Here is a 20,200-nt window from a genome sequence, read left to right as displayed (position 1 = left end):
AAAAAGAACACCACTAATATTATGCATAAATTAGAGAAAAAGTTAAGGGCGATTATATTTTCTTCCACTCTTAGGTTTTTTTGGTAAACAAATTGCTATTTGGTTCGGAGAGAGGCTACCCCTGCGATCCATTTAGGTAATACTGAAACTACTTCCCCGTAAATATTATTTATTTTTTAGAATGAGTGTTGTTTTGAGATTACGTTGATGTAATGCATGGATGTTTTACGTGGGCCACAGGACATTGCATTTCCCAGTACTCCTTCAAGAAGTACTCTCTACATGCGTGTAAATATAAGTCTCAATTTTAACAGAGTATTTCATAAATTCATACGTATGTATGTGCTTGTGTATTAATACTATGAAAAATTATTGAATACATTTGGGTAATTCTAAAACTTCTACCATGTAAACATTATTGCAGTACGTGGTCCTCACCTAGGACATTACAAAATATAGTAAATTTTTTCAATGTTTTTGGATATGTTTTGGACTAGTGCTAGTCCTTCAACAAGTACTCTTTATACGCTTAGGAGGAATAGTCTTAATTTTTGGTAAGTACCTATATTCAAGTTGTTTTTATAGTTCTTTTTTTTTGTTTGTTGTTTTTGGTAGAATGTTGTTGTCGTCGTATGCCAGGAATTGTAATATAAAACAGCTTATTAGAAAAGTGACATTAAATTTGCTTAATAAAGCAATTTCCATGCGGGTGCGTCTCTTTTTGCGTTTTTAATACTGTAACATGTTTTGAATGCTTCCCCCTCCAATTATTCCATAACTCTACCCACTCATATATGTTCACAATATTTATTTCTTCTAAACAATCTGCCAACCGGTACATGTTTGTAAGTTAGTGTCTCTGTTCAAGTTATAGATCATATACATACATGTGTTGAAGTTGAAATATGACAACGCTACCACCTTTAAGTATTAAAATAAAATATATATTTTTTGTGTTTGCTATCAAAAAAATAAAAGAAAAAGTTATGAAATTTGTAAAAAAGTACAATACCAAAAAGTAGGCAAAAGTTTTTGGTTTAATTTTATAATATATTTACCACTGATGGTGGTGGATGGTATAAAAATTCATTGTCATTCCGTGTAAAACACCAAGAAATATTCATTCAAATATTCTTAATCCTTATGAAATTCTGAGTCGATTTAGGTTTGTCCCTTCGTCTGTCTATCTGTGTAAAACACGCTCACGTTAAAACGAAGCAATAGAAATTTGCCCAAAACAATCCTTATTATCCGGTACTGTTTGGAATTAAAAATCTTCAAAAACGGTTTACGACATATAAAAACATATTTAATTGTCAACTAAAGCAATATTGATAAAGTTTTTCACAAATATGTTTCGTATAAATATATAAATTTCTCTACAAAATTTTTTCCGGATAAGTCCGGATATTATATTGAATTCATAGTAAAAAAAATAAAGGTATAACCGTTCTCTCTTTTCGTAGCCATATTAAACTTCTGACGTTTAAGCGATTTATTATTTTATATGCTACCGTATTTATTTTCTAAATCCGAGTTTTTTGTTTACTTTTTAATTTGTTCAATTTAAAAATATAAAATGGAAAATATTTTTCAAACTAAATTAAAATATTAATCAACAAAAAATTCTAATAGCAAAGAAAATAATAAAAATGTTAAAATGTCCTTACGGACGGACCAAGTTTGCTTGTAAGTAGTGCAGCCCATTCTTCCTTAAAAACATAATTTCATTACTTCATCTTGTGTCCAATTGCAGAAATTTCTTATGAGTGATGTTTTCTGCTGATATATTGTTTTGCACTGTCAAACATGTCCAAGTAAGAAAATTATATGAATATTCGAACGGCAGTAATTTTCTAAAAAAGATGTCTTCCTGTGTCATTTGTTTGAAAAAATTCAACGTAAACAATTGCAAGAGGTGTTATTTTGGGGTTTAATGCCAATAAATCATGGTAATAAGATAAAATTAAACAAGAACTTGTTGGGTTTAGTGTGGTCCGTTTATGAGCTGGACCGTTTTTATAAAAATATCGTTAGTGCACACAATTTTAAATGATTAAATTAAAAGTTATACGCATTTTCTATTTCCAATTTCCTAAATATGATTTCCCCTACTACATGTGTGGCAACGTTTTTCTTTATTTCTTTACATAAAATAAATTTCATTAATTCTTATTTACGTCAAAGAACTTTTCATTGAGAGAGAACGGAGTTTTTCCGAGCTATTTAAATTTCGTATCTCTAAAGCGCACTAATAATTAGACACGAACCGGAAAAATCTGCGTTTTTAGTTTTTCATTTCGTGATCCTGTGTCTTTCAAAAGAACTTCAAAGCTTTAAAAGTACATTTTTCAAAAATATTTTAAAATACTTCTATTGATCAAACAATGCCAAATTTGATGCCAAGCTAACAAAAAGAGTTGTAAAAAATTTGGTGTTATTTTTAGTTTAAACATTTTTTTGAAAAAATAATATTGAAAGTTTTAATAGATTTTTAAGGATAAGAATTTTAAAAGACATTTTTGACAGATTTTTATTTTAACAGTATAAAATAAAAATAATACAAAATATTTCCCAACTCTTCTTGACAATAAATTTGACATTGTTTAATTAGTAAAAGTATCAGGATGCACTACGGTGAAATCATCAAGGCAGCTGATTTTTATTTCTTTATTGTAAAAGTGCTTGGTTTTTGTCAAAAATAATTTATTTATTTTTATTCTAATATAAAAACAAGTATGAATGTATAGTCGGGCGTAGCCGACCATATGATACCCTACACCAGTCAGTATGTATATTAAAAATGGGGATTATTTAAAAAAATAAAGCATTTGGTTTGTTTTTTTTATTTTAACTTTATTAACTTTAACTGGCCAGCCAGCCAGACGGACGGACGGACGGACATAGCTTAATCGACTCAGAAAATGATTCTAAGCCGATTGGTATACTTTAAGGTGGGTATTGGACGAATATTTTTGTATGTTACAAACATCAGCACAAACCCAATATACCCTCCCCACTAAAGTGGTGTAGGGTATAATTAAATTTGTGTTTTCAAACGAAAAAAATTCAAATCAAAAATTATGAATATGATAAAAGGGTTCCAAATGAAGAATATCAGCTGAAGCACCAATAAGACGTTGTCCTGCTGCGAATACAATTTAAATGCAACGACGATTTTATATGTAATATTGTGAAATACACAACAAATTTTCTTCATTACAAGCACATTTTTCAAAAAAAAAAAAAAAATCATACAAAGCAAGAAAAAAACAAAACAAAAAATTGTAACAACCGAGCTTATTGATAAAAGAGAGCAGACTGCATTACATATCTGATTGTGATTTGTTTCTGAATTTTACAATTATAGTTTTTAAATACATATTTTTATAATCTGAATCATTAATTTAATTTCGATTAGGGAAGCGAAGCTCCCATTGCGTACTCTAGTTTAAATAATTGAGCAAAATGTTTGTTGTTAGTAAAAGAAAATACACTTAAGATTAACCTACTTTATGTTGTTTCTGTTTTTATTATAAATAAGCAAACAGCAACAGTTTAAAGAATGAAAAAGAAAACACAAAAATATATACATTAGAATGTTTGTATTTCCATATTTTTACTTTTAAATGTAATTAAAAGCACGTGGTATTTATTTACTGTGATAATAAAAAATAAATAAAACTCAAAACAAGCCAACAAAAGCAGCAGCATCATATTGGCAGGAGGAACACAACACAGCTAAATTAAATGTACATACCTATGAAAATAGGTATATATATAGGTATATATTATATATATATATATATATATAATATATATATATATATATATATAAATATATATAATATATATATATATATATATAATATATATATATATATATATATATATATATATATATATATATATAATATATATATATATATATATTAATATATATATATATATATATATATATATATATGTATATATATGTATGTATATATGTATGCATGTATGTATGTATGTTTTCAAGTTGAATTGTTTGTTTATTGGGCTAGGAGAAATAATGGACCGATTTCAACCATTTGCAATAGCGCTTGTCCTTGGGCCGAAAGAAGAGTATGTGTCAAATTATTTATCTTGAAAAGATTCGACGCTGAGCCGATTGGTATACTTTAAGGTGGGTGTAGGACCAATATTTGTGGGTGTTACAGACATGAGCACAAACGCTTAAAACCCTTTCCACTATAAAGGTGTAGGGAATAAAAATGAGGATGAAAAAAATATGAGAAACCTTACTGAACAGGTGGTCTATGACACGTTTCGTTATTTTTATTTGTTTGTAAAATTTTTATCATAAATGTGCGTGCTGTCAAAATGGTTTTTCGTTTTATCCTTACTTCGTAGTTTGTATATGAAAGAGTCCGCACTATACAGGCAATAATGATTTAAAATAAGAATGAATGAAGTTAAACAACAATAATAAAAAACGTTGTTCTAACCATTCTACTCACGACAAGTAGAATTTGTTTAAATACTGAGAATACACTACAAAGGTATATGGATGTTAGTAACAACACAAATTTAAGGACCTTTTTCTGTTGTGGTGTTCTTTTAATTTACTCTATATTCTATTCTACTTTTTTCTCAAAATACAATGGGCAACCATCAGTAAGTTTTTAACGAATTAATTTGTTTCATTTTGAAAAATAAATAAAAGGCGTATGAGCCTTGTCATTACATTGAAAATCAATAGTAATCATACGTACATGCATCTAGATATTTATACATATGTAGCTGGTGTATGCATGTTCATTAGAGTGCTCCAAAAAACTAAGTTTCGAATTTTGACCGTCCCCCCCTAAAATAGTTCTACGGGTTACAAAAATAAGTTGTACAAAAAATTAGGGTTAATTTATTTTTTCACTATTGTTGTAAATATCGGTTGTTAATAAATAAATTTGTTAAGTTTTATGATAATCTACATAAAAATAGAAACAATTTCGACTAGTTTCCATCTAAAATTGCAAATATTACAAAATTTCACCTTTGACCCTTAAAGTTTATAGGTTAATGACGTCCAAATTGCATGAAACTCTTGATTTTTATTTAGAAATATGTGGACTAATAAATTTACAAAAGGTTCCATTTAAAATACACAACAATATAATAAAATGGCTAATTTTGCAAAATATTACATAAAAATGTGTTTTTCTCGAAATCCGCTGAATTCAAATTGCTGGAACTGGTAAACTATAAGAGGTATTGACCTAATTTTTTTACTGTTTTATTCCCTAATCTGTTGTCCATAAATCCCTATGAGTTCTCTCAAAAATATTGAAATTTGTTTAACAAAGTATCAAAAAAACTAAAATTTGAATTTTGAAACGACCGTTAAAAATATCAAAATTTTTCGACCATAGCTGAGAACAGGTTTACGTTATTCTATAAGGACAAAAACTCATATTCAAGTAATTGCAGATGTATTTTAAGTAATACAATTGTTTTATTAGAATATTTTCAAAAATTTGTTTATTTTTTTATCACATTTCGAATTCAAGTGCTCTGAGACACGAGAATTTTTAATAACTTTTACATTTTTCAACCAATTTTTATGTTTTTTATCTTTTTGTAAAGCTAATTCTGTGTAAATTACGATTCTTTGACAATAAAATGCAAAACAAATTGTATAATGACAAAACTTTTATGAAAACTGAAAAAAATTGCATATTTTCCCCTTGTAAATGCATCTTCAAACTTCAGAGCCGTTGCGGCACCAGTTAACGTAATCCTATTGACCTAACTTATTTTTATAACCCATAGAACAATTCTAGGGGAGGGGACGGCATGTATGATAATTTTTTTTTCCTTCATACAAGCTTGGAGCACTCTAATGTTCATATAACTGAAAGTAATTGTTCAATAGTTTGCTTATTTTGTTATTTTCTTAAGAATATTTTATGTTTAAAAATATAAAAAATTAAAAAAAATAAATTTTAATAAATATTTAATCAGCCGTTCGAAACAGTAATGGTCATTGAGAGGCACTTTCTTTAAAATGTTACTACATCAAATCCGAAGAAATACACTTAGGCCACAATCGGACCTGTTGTGCGCTCCATATCATGAGAAAAAAGGGAACATAAAATTAATAAATTAAATTTCTTTACATAGAATGGGATAATAAAAAATTATGGGTTAATAAAAAAGAAATTATTTCTAATATTTGAGAAAAAAAGAAACAAGTAAAAGTTCTTAATTTGGCTATGCCAAATCCTTCACACCCTTTACCATGATGATTAAAAAAAAAGCAGTCACTACCAAAAAGTCCTCTTCTACAGGTTAACACTTATTCCGGACTCAACATGCCAAACTTCATGTTTGTAGGTTCAATATTATAGAAATTCCAAAAACCGACCGATCAGAAAAAAATTTCGTATTAATGATAAATATGCAACAAAAAATAATTTGAATTTTACTACAATAGATTATTAATTTATAAAATATGTATTTTTAAGCGATTTTCGTAAGTGGGCATTATATAGGAGTTTAGGTGATTTTTTTAAATGGACCTTATATGGAAGCTATTACCAATTATGGACCGATCCGGAAAAAATTTGGTAGAATGATTTACATGTACAGAAAACATATTGAAGTCGCACTTTATACCGGAAGTGGACCTTAAATGGGAGCTCTTACCAATAATTTACAAATTAGTAGAATGGTTTATATGTACAAAAAACATTTTGTAATGACCAGTTATGGTCTGGCCCGGAAAAAATTGCTTAAAGATATCCATATATATATATACGAATCATATTTGTGAAGAATTTTATCAAGATAACATTATTTCGGAAGTGGACCTTATATGGGACCTATGGCTAATTCAGTACCGACTGAGATTTAGGTTGGTAGTATAATTTCTGTTGATATTATATTTGTATGCACAAAATTTTGTGTTTATATTGATATATTATAGGGAGTTATTAACGATAAACTAATTTTCAGAAATATACACCTTTGTATGGGAAACATTGGATCAGTTGTCATGAGTTTGTACATACTTGATCTCTGACAGAAGTAAATAATGTGTGACTACATTCATCGAAAATATTTGGTAGTTTTTATGTACAAATAGTAAGAATCTGCTCCTTACCGTTTTTATTACTGGAAGATGAAGTTAAGTACTCATTAGTTATTGGCAGTTGTATAAATTGTTGCTGTTTGTATGTAGTCATGTTGTTGTTGTTGCTGGTGTTACGTCTATTGTTGCCAATAGCTTTATTATTGCTATAGTTAATGTTGCAATTTGGAGTAATATTGGTGTTGCTACGTTGTTTGTCTTTGGCATTCATTTCCACTAAAGATTTAGCAGCTGACCATTCCAAACGTTCGCAGAGTTCTACATTGTCCTCATTGTTACTGGACAATGTTACAGCTAGAGCTGGTTGTGTTGCTAAAGTTACATCTGAACGTGCTAAAGGTGATGACGGTGCTGAGATTGATGTTGATTGTGAAGCTGTTTCTGGTGATAATGTTATTTGTAAATCATGTTCCATAGATTGATATGCGGTATTTTTATTAATGTTGTCATTAACCACAATATCGGTAGAGGAAATTGTGCCAGCGTTGGTGTTAAAGCTGCTAACGTGGGTTTTTGTGCTGCTGATTGTAGAAATAAGGGGACTTATGTGTCTGACATTGTTTAAATCTGTTGATTTTTTAACAATATAGATTGTAGCTGTTTGTTGAGTTTTTTGTTGCTGATGAAGTTCCTCATGATATTCCTTATGCGACTGATATTGTTGACCCACCACCATTTGCTGTTGACGTAATTGTTTCGCATTTTGTGCGGCGCGACGTTGAGTTTGGTTGACAATAATTCCCGTCGTCGTGCCACTTTGCGTCTGTAGTTGCTGTTGGTTAGAAAATGTGGCTGCTGGTGTTGTTACAGCTTTAGTGGTAGTATTTTTTGTCAACACTATTTTATTTGCAGCCACCATACACTCCACAGACATTTTTGTGGCATTAACAGTTTCCTTCTCTTTTTGTATTTATTCCAGCTACTTTTGTTATCCTTTTTGTGGTTTGCCTATTTTATATTCAAGGATGTATTTGTTGGTTCTTTGAGACTTGTTATTAGTCCATATTTTCTCTTTTTAAAGTTTTGATTTCATTTGTGTTGTTTATGTACTTGTCGTTGATACAAACATTTATCTACTTATCAAGTTAATCCTTTTAGTGAATGTTGTCATTACATTCTTCCTTTGTTAAATTTTGTTCGGCAATGATTACAGTTTAAAGATTAATAACTTATTAATTTTAGATTTTTATAAAAGAGTTTTTTTAGTTGTGTATTTCACAGGTTAGGTATTGCTTTCGATGTGTTGGTTGACTAAAATTTTTTTATATATCTTTAAATTCCATTTTAAAATGTTTAATTTACTTAATTTTCTGAATAACGTTTATTAATACTTTTAATAGTTCCAAATGGGCTTGGAGAATCAAACGTTTTTCTCGATTTTAGATCATATTGAATATTTATCCGTCAATTTTATTGCTGAAATAAAAGTAGAATTTAAAAATGTACCAATTGTTAATATGTATGTATTTGAAAAATATATATTATTTATCTAAAGACATTTTAAGTAGTATTACTTTTTATTTTCAAATATAATAAGATTTTCTTGTTATTTTTTATTAATTAGTAACTCTCCTACACGCAAAGAAATAACATGGTTCGGCATGGTTAGGAAAACTATTCTATGTTTTTTGTAACAATAATTTGTTGTCATAACCAAACAATTGTTATTTATATTGAACATTATCAATATTTTAGTTACTGAAAACATTTCTATGTTTATGACAATTATAAATTTGAGAATGATTCTCTTACAAAAAAAAAAATAAAGGTAATTATGTAAACATATTATATTCTTAAGAATCATTTAAACTATCAAATAATCATTAAATGATAGGATTTTACACGCTTATGCATATAATGTTTATGATATAAGTAAAATACGTTTACTATTAAAAATATTTTGGTACTAGATCGGATTAAATAAATTATTAATCAAATGCAGTGTTTAAATAATTGTGAAAAAATAGTATCTAAAAATATAATAGGGGACATAAAAAATTAATAATTAAAAAAATTATATTGTGTTTATATTGGCTTGAAAGTGTGGATATATATTTTTTATGGGAATATCAGTGCGTGGAAGTTTTGTGTTTGTTTAAAAGAAAATTAACAAATAATTACATTTTACGCCGAGCACATAAGATTAACCATATTGTGTTTAATATGTAACCATAATATTGTTACATGAAGACATGTGACTACTTGTAACCATAATATAGTTACTTAAAACAATATTATGATTACTTGAAAACATTATATGATTACATGAAACCATAATGTGGTTGCTTGAAACTACAATATGATACTACAACATCACATTATCACTATATTATGATGAAATATTCGGACTATATTTAATCATAATATGATAGCTTGTTATACTAATAATGATCATAATATGTTTTAAATTTAACCATAATTCTAACCATAATATGTTGCTCTTAGATTATGGTTACCACGACTATATTTTTTCTCTGCGTGTATATACATTTGGGTCATTTAGTGTCAAGTGATCTAACTTTTAAAATCGACGATTCGATAAGAAGATTAATACTCTTAGATAGTAGACCAGAAACAAATTAGCGCTATCGGTTCAGAACTGCCGGAATTAGATGGGGTCAAAGTTAGACATCTTGGTCATACAATATTTTATTCAAATGAGTGCAACTTTTCACCTATTGGTCCTAGCTAAAATTGTCTTATGCGGCTCAGATAGGTATTTTTTCATTGTTTCCAAAAAATAACTACAAAGCTCTTAAAGAAAATGGTCTAAGCTAATACAACAAAAACTTCTTATTTTTGAGTCAAAAATATTTTTTATTGATGCCGTGAAATATTTATAAAAAATCCCTTCGCTACCCTAACTTAAATAAAATACATACGTACAAAATTATTTTTACTTTTATAGAAAATTAAAATTGATTAATGTTTTAGTCTTATACGTACAATATCACGTGAATATTATATTCGCATTCAGTAAGAAGCTTGTATTTTTAGTTTCATTCATTTAGCTTCCACATTATAGAAAATTTCGAAAGTAATATTTGAAGAAAAGTACTATAAAATACCTCTAATAGATTATCATTTAATCAAAAAATGTATGTTTCTGTGTTCAATATTATATACAATTCAAAAAATATAATTTGATGAATGAAAAAGTACCAAAAGACCCTTTCTGTGCATTCTCATTCACTAAGGTCCTTACATTTTAAATTTTATTTTCAATATCTATGTTCAATATCGAAAAAATATTAAAAAGAACTTCGGAAAAACGAACAAGTAGGAATGTATAGTCGGCCGACCATATGATACCCTACACCAGTCAGTCTGTACGTTAAAAATGGGGATTATTTAAAAAAATTAAGCATTTGGTTTGTTTTTTTTTAACATTATTTCGGAATATTTTTAATTTTTTTTTTGGCAAAAAAAGAGATTTTTTTAAGAGGGCTCAAAGGGAAGTAGGGCAAAATATGGCCCTATCCTTAAAAATGTTGGTAGGGGGAGTTAAGTCTTCTTCAATATTATTTATGTAGAATTTAAAAGTGTTATTAGTGTTTGTAAGTGAATTTTGAATAATGGACCGATTTTAACCAAGTCCTTGGGCCAAGAGAAGCGTGTGTGCCAAATTTCATCCAATTATCTTGAAAGTTTCGGCCTGTACCTTGCGCACAAGGTTTACATGGACAGCCAGACGGACGGACATAGCTTAATCGACTTAGAAAATGATTCTAAGCCGATTGGTATACTTTAAGGTGGGTATAGGACGAATATTTTTGTATGTTACAAACATCATCATAAACCCAATATACCCTCCCCACTAAAGTGGTGTAGGGTATAAAAAGTACAAAAATCTCTCAATAAATTCTCATTTAATACCTGAGTGTGTTCGGTTAACCATTATTTGAAGAATAGTCTCCACTTACAGAATATTATTCAGTCAAGACCATGTATGTTAAAATTAATGTTCCTAGGTTGAATATTTTAGAAAATTAAAAAAGTACAATTATAAATATAAAAAGTATAAATATAAAAAGTACTAAAAAGTTGTCTCATAAAGAATCTTGTTCAATGAGGACTGTGTATGTTTAATAATCATGTGTTTTGAGTTCATATTAAAGAACATACAAAGAGTATCATTTGAAGGAAGAAAAAGTACCAAAAATGGAATAAATTTTACCTAAGTGGAAAGTACTAGTAAAAAGGAAAAAAAATTCCCCTTTTTGCTTAGAAATATACTTTTTCGAGAATTAAGTTTACAAAATATTCCGTATTTAAATCTATATATCACAGATAAAACTCAAACAAATCTGCATTCATAGTGCTTTCATAAAGGACCAAACAATTTACTTGAATTTGGTCCTATATAGGCCTTAGTACTCGAATTCTAAAATAATAACCAACAGCTTATTTTATGTGAGTGAGTAAATAAACTACTTTTTCATATTTTATAAAAATTGGCCCAAAGAGTTTGAAAAAAATTTAATTTCCCTTTTTTTCTTTTTTCCCCAGTGAAATAGCAAACATTTTATTACAATAAATATTACAGAGTTAGTCCGTAATTTAATAGGAATAATTCAGTTTACTTAATGTGCTTAAAAAAGTACCATAAATACAGTTTTCTCCCTTTTACACCCAAAAAGGACTGAATTTTAAAAAATTACGAAATAGGTGGCTCATGAGAGATGTATCCAAAATATTTAGAAAAAATTGATTATGTTAATTAGTTCAAAAGTTATAACGGGCCAAAAAGGACCCAAATTATATATGAGCAATATCAAATATTTTTTAAGAATCGATGAAACTGAATTGCGTTAATCTTTTAAAATAAGTAAATGTTTTGATGTATGTCAACTTTAAAAACATTTAAAATTTTTAAAATTAAAAAAATGCTTTGAAATTTACTAGAGTTTTTTAATAAATGTCAAAACTGTACTCATAGTTTATAACTTACAGAGCCATCCTTTATAAACAAGAGTCACAATGCTTTGGACATTTAAAACGCTTTATAATAATTTCATTATAACTTTTAGTGCAAATACGGTATCAAAAAATGTTACAACAAGTAAGAGTGTTATATTCGGCCATGCCGAATCTTATATACCCACCATCAAATCATTCATGTTTATGAAGAATTTTACTGATGTACTCACATTTTTGGGTCAGTAATAAGTCTTAAAGTCATTTTCAGAAGGGGACCTTGGTAAGGTCAATTATAAACCCATTTTCATTAAATTTATGAAAATGATTTTAGTTCCTATAAAACTGTTTTATGTCGAATTTTATTGCTTTATATATATGTTATGAGCAGATATTGGCACCTTATTAGGGGGATATATATATATATATTATATAATATATATATATATATATATATATATATTATATATATATATATATATATATATATATATATATATATATATATATATATTATATATATATATATATATATATATATATATATATATATATATATATATATATATATATATATATATATGCTTTTTAAGGTAGATATGAGCATTAAAGTCGTTTTCTGAAAGGGACCTTATAGGTGGGATAGGGTCAATTATGGATACGGTCAATTATCCTTATTAAATTCAACAAAGAGATTTATGAGACCATGAAACATGTTTGTGCCGAATTTCACCGCTATTGATGCTTCTCTTAGCCAGTTATGAGCGACAAAGTCATTTTCTGAAGGGGACTTTATATGGGGGGTAGGGTCAATTATGAACCGATCCTTATAAAATTCTACGAAAAGATTTATGTTCCCATAAAACATGTTTGTCCCGAATTTCACTGCTATTGATGCTTCTCTTAGCCAGTTATGGGCAATAAAATCATTTTCTGAAGGGGACTTTATATGGGGGGTAGGGTTAATTATCGACCGATCCTTATAAAATTCTACGAAGAGATTTATGTTCCCGTAAAACATGTTTGTGCCAAATTTCACTGCTATTGATGCTTCTCTTAGCCAGTTATGGGCGATAAAGTCATTTTCTGAAGGGGACTTTATATGGGGGGTAGGTTCAATTATGAACCGATCCTTATAAAATTCTACGAAGAGATTTATATAACCATAAAACATGTTTGTGCCGAATTACACAGCTATTGATGCTTCTGTTAGTCAGTTGTGAGCGATAAAGTCATTTTCTGAAGGGTACTTTGTATGGGGGGTAGGGTCAATTATAGACCGATCCTTATGAAATTCTATGAAAAGATTTATGTCCCCATAAAATATGTTTGTGCCGAATTACAGCGCTATTGATGCTTTTGTTAGTCTGTTATTGGCGATAATGTCATTTTCTAAGGGGGGCCTTATATGGGGGCTAGACGAAATCGTGGACCGATATTGCCCATTTTCAATACCAAACAAACTGTATCAACTACAAGTATCTGTGCAAAATTTCAGCTCGATAGCTACTTCCGTTTGGACTCTATCGTGTTTTCAACAGACAGACAGACGGACAGACGGACGGACATGGCTAGATCGTCTTAGAATCTAATAAGGACCCAGAATATATATACTTTTATGGGTCTTAGACGAATATTTCAATGTGTTACAAACGGAATGACAAAAACAATATACCCCCCATCTTTTTTGATGGTGGGTATAAAAATGTGCGCGCATAAATCAAATTAAATTGACGGTATTTAATAGGTGTAGTAATTTCACTTGTTAATGTCAGAAATCTAAAGACAATGTAGAACCTTAGCAAACTTGGAAAGAATATGCGTTAATTTTTTAAAAATGTGATATTTTTGAATGTGACATTCCAAATACAGTTTTAGTACAATTTTCTAGATTTTTTATTTGCAAAATTTTAAGTTTTCAAAGAAATTTTCTGAAATATGAAATTTGTGATAACTATTTTAAAGTGCGCTGATAGTTTTATAAATGCTTTCTATTTTATTTTATTTTATTGGAAAATACCTTAACCCAGATTTTGAACGATTTTTTTAATGTTATTATTTTAACCGCTTTTGCGCGCATTACTGAAAATAATTTCCATTTTCATATTTATTATGTGTAATTATTATCTAATCCATTCACTAAAGGTATTTTCAGACTACAATACCGAGTATTAATACTTGTCAAAAATGTTTGTATCATAATACAATTTTCTAGTCTAAAAATAATTTGTAATTTGATTTTCAAAAATATTACTGATTTTTTTGGCATACGGTCGGTATTCATAAATATTTTAAAACAATTCAAAAACTTTTTATTTTCGGTATGTATTTTATAAATACAATAAAAAACAAACAAAAAGTGTAAAATACATTAAAAATAAGAACGAAAAGTGCTTAAACAATTAAAAATTTGATAAAAAAATATTACAAATATTATAGTGTAAACAAAAAATGTATTTTTCGGATTGATTTTTTGAAAATCCGAAAAATTTTCATAATATTTTTAATTTGAAGTGTGTTAATACTCAGTATTATAGTCTGAAAATACCTTAAATATGTTCATGTCTAAGGAAAAAATGTTTATACTTTTGTGGGTCTACGACCAATATTTCGATGTAATACAAACGACGTGGCAATGTTATTTGATGGTGGGTATAAAATCACCAAAATACACAGAGCAATAAACCAAAACACATGAAAACATATGCAGAATTTGCACATATATTCGTTATTTATGGGCGGATTTAGCTGATTTTAAAAAGTACAGTGCAGTGTCGATTTGCGCAACTACCTATTATTGCAACTGACCGATTTGCTCAACAGCCTATTTTTTAACATGACAGTCTTTATATCGCGATAAGTGCGACTATAACTGTTTTTAGAACAAAAAAATATTTGGAAGTATGTATATGATTTATTTTATTTTCGTTAACTTAATTTTTCAGTCAGTGTAATTTAAAATGATTCACAGGCACCTTAAAAACAGACTTGTATGTCCCGGCCAAGTTATGATAGCAAGTTAATATATATATGTTAATAAAAAATACATATACAGTTATTTTTATTGATTAATAAATCAATTAATTAATTTAACATCAACTAATTACTTTTTTATTAAAGATATATATGAAATTGTGTGGGATTTCAGTGGTCAGTCATTGCAACAACCCCGATTTCCTTTCGGTTGCGCAAATCGAGCCCGTACTTATGCCTGTTTTAAATTGCTTTGCCTCGTCCAAAAAGCCAACCAGGTTTAATGTCAATTTAAATGTTCTGCACCTCTTCACTTAATCATTGTTTTAAGTAGTTCAATCTGTTTTTCTGCATTGGTTTGTCCACAGAAAGTTTTAACTGCGAAATTAATTTTTTAATTGTAGGAAATGCGACTTCTTATATACATTTGTACTATCAAGTCGATAGCTCGATTAATTACCTAATATCATAACTCTCTCTTCTCAGCTAAGTCCTCCATCCAAAAATATGTTTTCCATTTTTTAAAAGTACAGAATTTTAAAATCCCCTGAAATCTGGTTTAAATTTTACCGATTTAATTATTTTTTTTTTCGTACTTCTTTTAAATAGGTTTGCATTTGTTTATGTCAAGAATTTTGAAGTCCCCAACAGATTCTTTATTCGTTCAAGTGATTCGCACTGACTGAAATAATCCTAAGAATATGCAATATTTTTAGAATTTTTTACTGATTTGCTTTTCTTGTTTTTCGCATTTTTTATATACATACATATATATTTTTTTATAATTTCACATTTTATTTTTCTTCTTAATCTTGCTTCCTTTTATTGTGTTCTTTTCTTCTTTGTTGTTGGTTTGAGTATGGCAACACTGGTTGCTTTTGTTTATTATTGTGCATTGAAGTAGAGCAAACAAGTGTGTTATTAAAATACGAAAATAAAATCTTAATAAAAAACAACAAAAAAAGAGAACCGTTGCGACACGTCCCGTTTGCTCTCTTATTCATTTATTACATTTCTATAGTACAAATGTGATAGTATGTGTTTGTTAGACAATGCAGTCATAGCAATAGAGGATTAAGCAGGAGCAAGGGAGAACATTTTTTTACCGTTATTGATGCTTTATTTCCTGTACTATTTTGTGATTATTTTAAATAAATTGCATTATTTTGGCAAATTTAATAAAATTTTATATTTCTGTTGAACTTTAACAATTTTTTTTATTTGGTCACTACAAATAATATTTAATTATAAAATCCAAGAAAAATCTAATGAAGAACGAGGCTAGACGAAGTTTAAAATACGAATGGTGATTTCATGTCAGAAATTTGTGCTGAGATTTTTTTTATTTCTACTGTATTTGTTTTTGTCTCCGAATCTTAATATGTGTGCGTTTCTTGTTTGCTTTATTTTAACCGCTTTTTACCGAACTTCCCCGCTAAAATACTAACAAAAGCAATAATATATTGGTTCAAAAATATACTACCACAACAACAACAATAACATACATAACAAGTACATTTTAAACCCTATAACAAAAACATCAAACACTACCCACATCCACTACTATTGAACCAGTACTACTACTGTTAAAAGGAAATGCTATAAAGGATATTAAGTAATCACTCTTTATGAAAAAAACAAAAATGGCTTTTCGTTCCGTTTTTCCTTTTTTATTATTTTCCTCAACATTTTCTTTAATAAATTTTAAGGATTAAATAGATTTGTACTTTCCTAGTTTTTTTTATTTTTTGTTCCTATTTTAAGATTGTTTATGTATACAATTTCTCACTCACTTTCTTTAGTTTTGAGGTTATGACCAGCTTAACTTTTTTCATTATTTTTTGCATAATATATTTAGGTTCCATTTTACTGTAGTACTTATTTTAAAATATTCTTTGTCATCAACTCCACTATCACTTTAAAAGCACACAAAAGAAAAACTGTTTCATTATATTTCCTTTAGAACTTTTAAATGGATTTTTTATAGTTTGGATAGCAACAGTGAAAACAAAAATAGTTAAAACAGTCATAAAACCATTGATTTGTTGAATATAATTGATTTTTTTCTTTGGTTCTATGGTTAAAAAAAAATTGTATTAGTTTTTTTTCTGTCTTTTTTTACGAAGAAGTTATAAAATAGTTTGTAGAGAACTTGATTGTTGGTTTAGTTGAAAATCATGAACAGATTTTTTAGTTATTTGTTTTAAAGTTATTATTATTAACTAATGATGAACTTAGAAATGAAAAAACAGAATTAGTAGTAAAATTGTAAAATGTTTTTTGCACAGTTTCTGCGGATGTGCGTCAGTTTTTGACGTACCACTCCCTTCTACTGATAAATAACAAAGTGTTTTTTAACTGTTGGTCGTCGAACGTTGTTGTCGTCGACGTCGTCAAAACAACTACGCTCCAACCTCCTCTAATAGTGTCTGTGAACGCGTCTTTATCTGTGTGTGTAATTTTCTATTATTGTTTTCTTTTTGTATTAAAGGTTTACGCACTTTTCATACCAAATGCGAGTATTTTTAACACTTGTATCACCAGAGAAATATCACAAGAAACTAAATTATGAGAGAATTAGTATTATTTTAGTAATAAGAGAGTAAAAGAGAAAGACTTTTTGTGTAGTTGCAAGCTCAACATGTTTAAAATCAAAGTACATATTTTTTTCTCATGTTGCTTTTAGTTCAAGAGGGTGTTTTTATCTCATTAGGGGTGATAGGAAAAGTTCTCCTTTATAATTTTTTGCAGTAGCAAAATATGTATTTTAATTTCGTTTTTGTAACTTGATATAAAAGAATATTTATTAAAAAATGAAAATTTCTGAAAGTAAACATTTGTATTATTTTCAAAAAGTATTTAAATATAATACATACATATAATTAAAGTTTTCTATTGGATAGAAAGTCTTCTTGTAGTCCGAAAGATTAAAATTCAAAAACATTTAAGAACTTTCCTTTTGCATACCCACTGTATCAGAGTGCATTTTATATTTAAACCACAATGTAAGAAAAAAACATATTTACTCATATGAATAGACGTGTTTTAAACCTCTTTATACCTATTGCATTTTTTGATATACAAACACTGAGTTTTTTATGTTGATATTTTATTATATTATAAAAGAAAAATAATAAAAATCTTACATTAATCTGTGTGCTTTATTCAACTCCGTAAAATATGCACTGTTTTACTTGATAAGTTTTGTCGCCTTCAGTACATTCGTGTGCGTTTAAACTTTAAAGATTCTGCAAAATGCAACCCTTCTAACAACACCAAAACAAAAAAAATCACCAACAATATTTTTCGCATACAACAAGTAGCCGCGCAACATATTATTTGAATTGTATAAAACAAGAACAAATAACTGAAGAGAAGGAGAATAATAAACTACATATGTATTTATAGAAAACACTCTCTCAATTGTAAAAAAAAATGCTACAAGTGTTATTAACAACTTAATACGTGTGTATGTACATTAGAGTGTCCCAAGGAACAGCATTTTTAAGAATTGCAAGTAGGAATATATCTCAATCGATGCGTATTATTGTACTGAAAACGAGAAAAATAAAAAATGATCCTCAGTTCTCTACCAGCGATTGAAAATACTGAACTCAGTGTTATTTTCGAAAAATTAAATATTTTAGATTTTTTTCCAAATTCCGTAATTTTGTGCTTATTAAGGGGAAAACACTACCATAGCACTACCTTATAGCTAAAACTCTCCTGATAATAAAGGGCTATTTATTAAGGTAATTCGATCAGAAAACTTTAAGCACTTAAAGCAATTTCTTTAATGCATTCGTTCGTTATTTTTCAAAAATTATTTTAATAATTTCCATATGAAAGTATACTATACTGTTAAAATTTCCATAACAAGCGTTTAAAGAACAATATTATCTTTAAGATAATGTAATACAAATGCAAAACTTTTGGCAAAAAAAAATAATTTTTCTCATGTAGAAAAAGGAAAATTTTTACAAAACTTCATCCCCTTTGGTGCGGGAACTTTTTTCACGATCACAAAAAATAATATTATATTCCTAAACATCTTTTCAAGCCCTACAAGCTCAAAAAATCATAACCTCAACTTACTTGTATTAATTTATGTATGTTTATTTTTTGTTTGTGTTTATAGACTGCGTATATAGGCTGAACCATTTCTGAAAGAAACTATAGGCAACTATTACCTTTAAAGTTTTTAATGGGCTAATTGCCACGCCCACTTTCATAACAAGAATTTATTGTGTGTAGCAACTAGAGTTCGTAAATTTTCTACAAGTAATTTTAGTTGCAATATGAATATTTTGAAATAAAATCGGTAAACCCCTCAAAAGTGGTTCCTCCTATAAGAAGTAAATACTAAAATATAGCATATAGGCGAAACTGGTTATCATAGACTTAAGCCCATTCGTTTTTAACCATATAACGTTGATTTTGGACCAAAACATTATAAACTGATGCTTTTTAAACAATTTTAGATATTATACTCCATTAAATTGCATAAAATATAATATAAATTAAAATTAAATCAAATTAAATTATCAAATTATATACACAGAAAAAATTATCTGTAGTTTATTTTCAATTAACACGTTTTAATTTTCTTTATTTTTTATTTAAACAAATTTTTATTTGTCTTAATTATCTCGTTTTTTGAAACTGTTTGAAACATAAGTATAAAATTTTGATTAAATTTTTAATTAATTCAATTAATTTTTTAATTGATTGAAAAATTTTTTCTGGCCTACTTTTCTATTTTAATTTTATTTTTTAATATTTTATTTACATTTTTTTGCGAGGAATATTTATAATTCCTAAATAGTTAATAAAATGTTAGGCATATAATATTCAAGTTTCTTGAAAATTTGTGAAACACTTTATATGTTAAATTGTGTCAATAAAGTGATAATTTTTGTAAATGCTGAACGCATTGATAAAGGTCTAGTATTTTTTTAACTTTGTGTGTAATCGATTAATAATTTGATTGTTTTAATCACCTTCTTAATTGATTTTTAAAAAATTCTCTATCAAACAGTTTAATTTATTTGATTAATAAATTAATAAAAAATCAGTTTTATATTTATTAAATATTTAATTTATACAATTAATGAATTAATAAATTTTAAATCTTGTCTCAATTATTGAGATTAATTGTTTTGATTAATTCGTTATTTGGAA

General features: G+C 27.8%; 1 protein-coding gene across 1 annotated transcript in view; it reads right to left on the bottom strand.

Annotated features, from left to right (window-relative positions):
- LOC111691024 (gastrula zinc finger protein XlCGF48.2) overlaps nucleotides 1-17,414 on the bottom strand; it is a 33,413-nt gene extending 15,999 nt beyond the window's left edge. The window contains exons 1-2 of the mRNA XM_046952853.1: nucleotides 16,813-17,414; nucleotides 7,142-8,545 (exon numbers count right to left, since the gene is read on the bottom strand). Of these exons, the coding sequence (XP_046808809.1) occupies nucleotides 7,142-8,003 (862 nt within the window). The 5' untranslated portion in view covers nucleotides 8,004-8,545; nucleotides 16,813-17,414. The remainder of the gene's footprint in view (nucleotides 1-7,141; nucleotides 8,546-16,812) is intronic.
- Nucleotides 17,415-20,200: the final 2,786 nt, after the last annotated feature.

This window comes from Lucilia cuprina, chromosome 5 (assembly GCF_022045245.1).
Source record: "Lucilia cuprina isolate Lc7/37 chromosome 5, ASM2204524v1, whole genome shotgun sequence".
Taxonomy (NCBI): Eukaryota; Metazoa; Arthropoda; class Insecta; order Diptera; family Calliphoridae; genus Lucilia; species Lucilia cuprina.
This window is presented reverse-complemented; position numbering and strand designations above follow the sequence as displayed.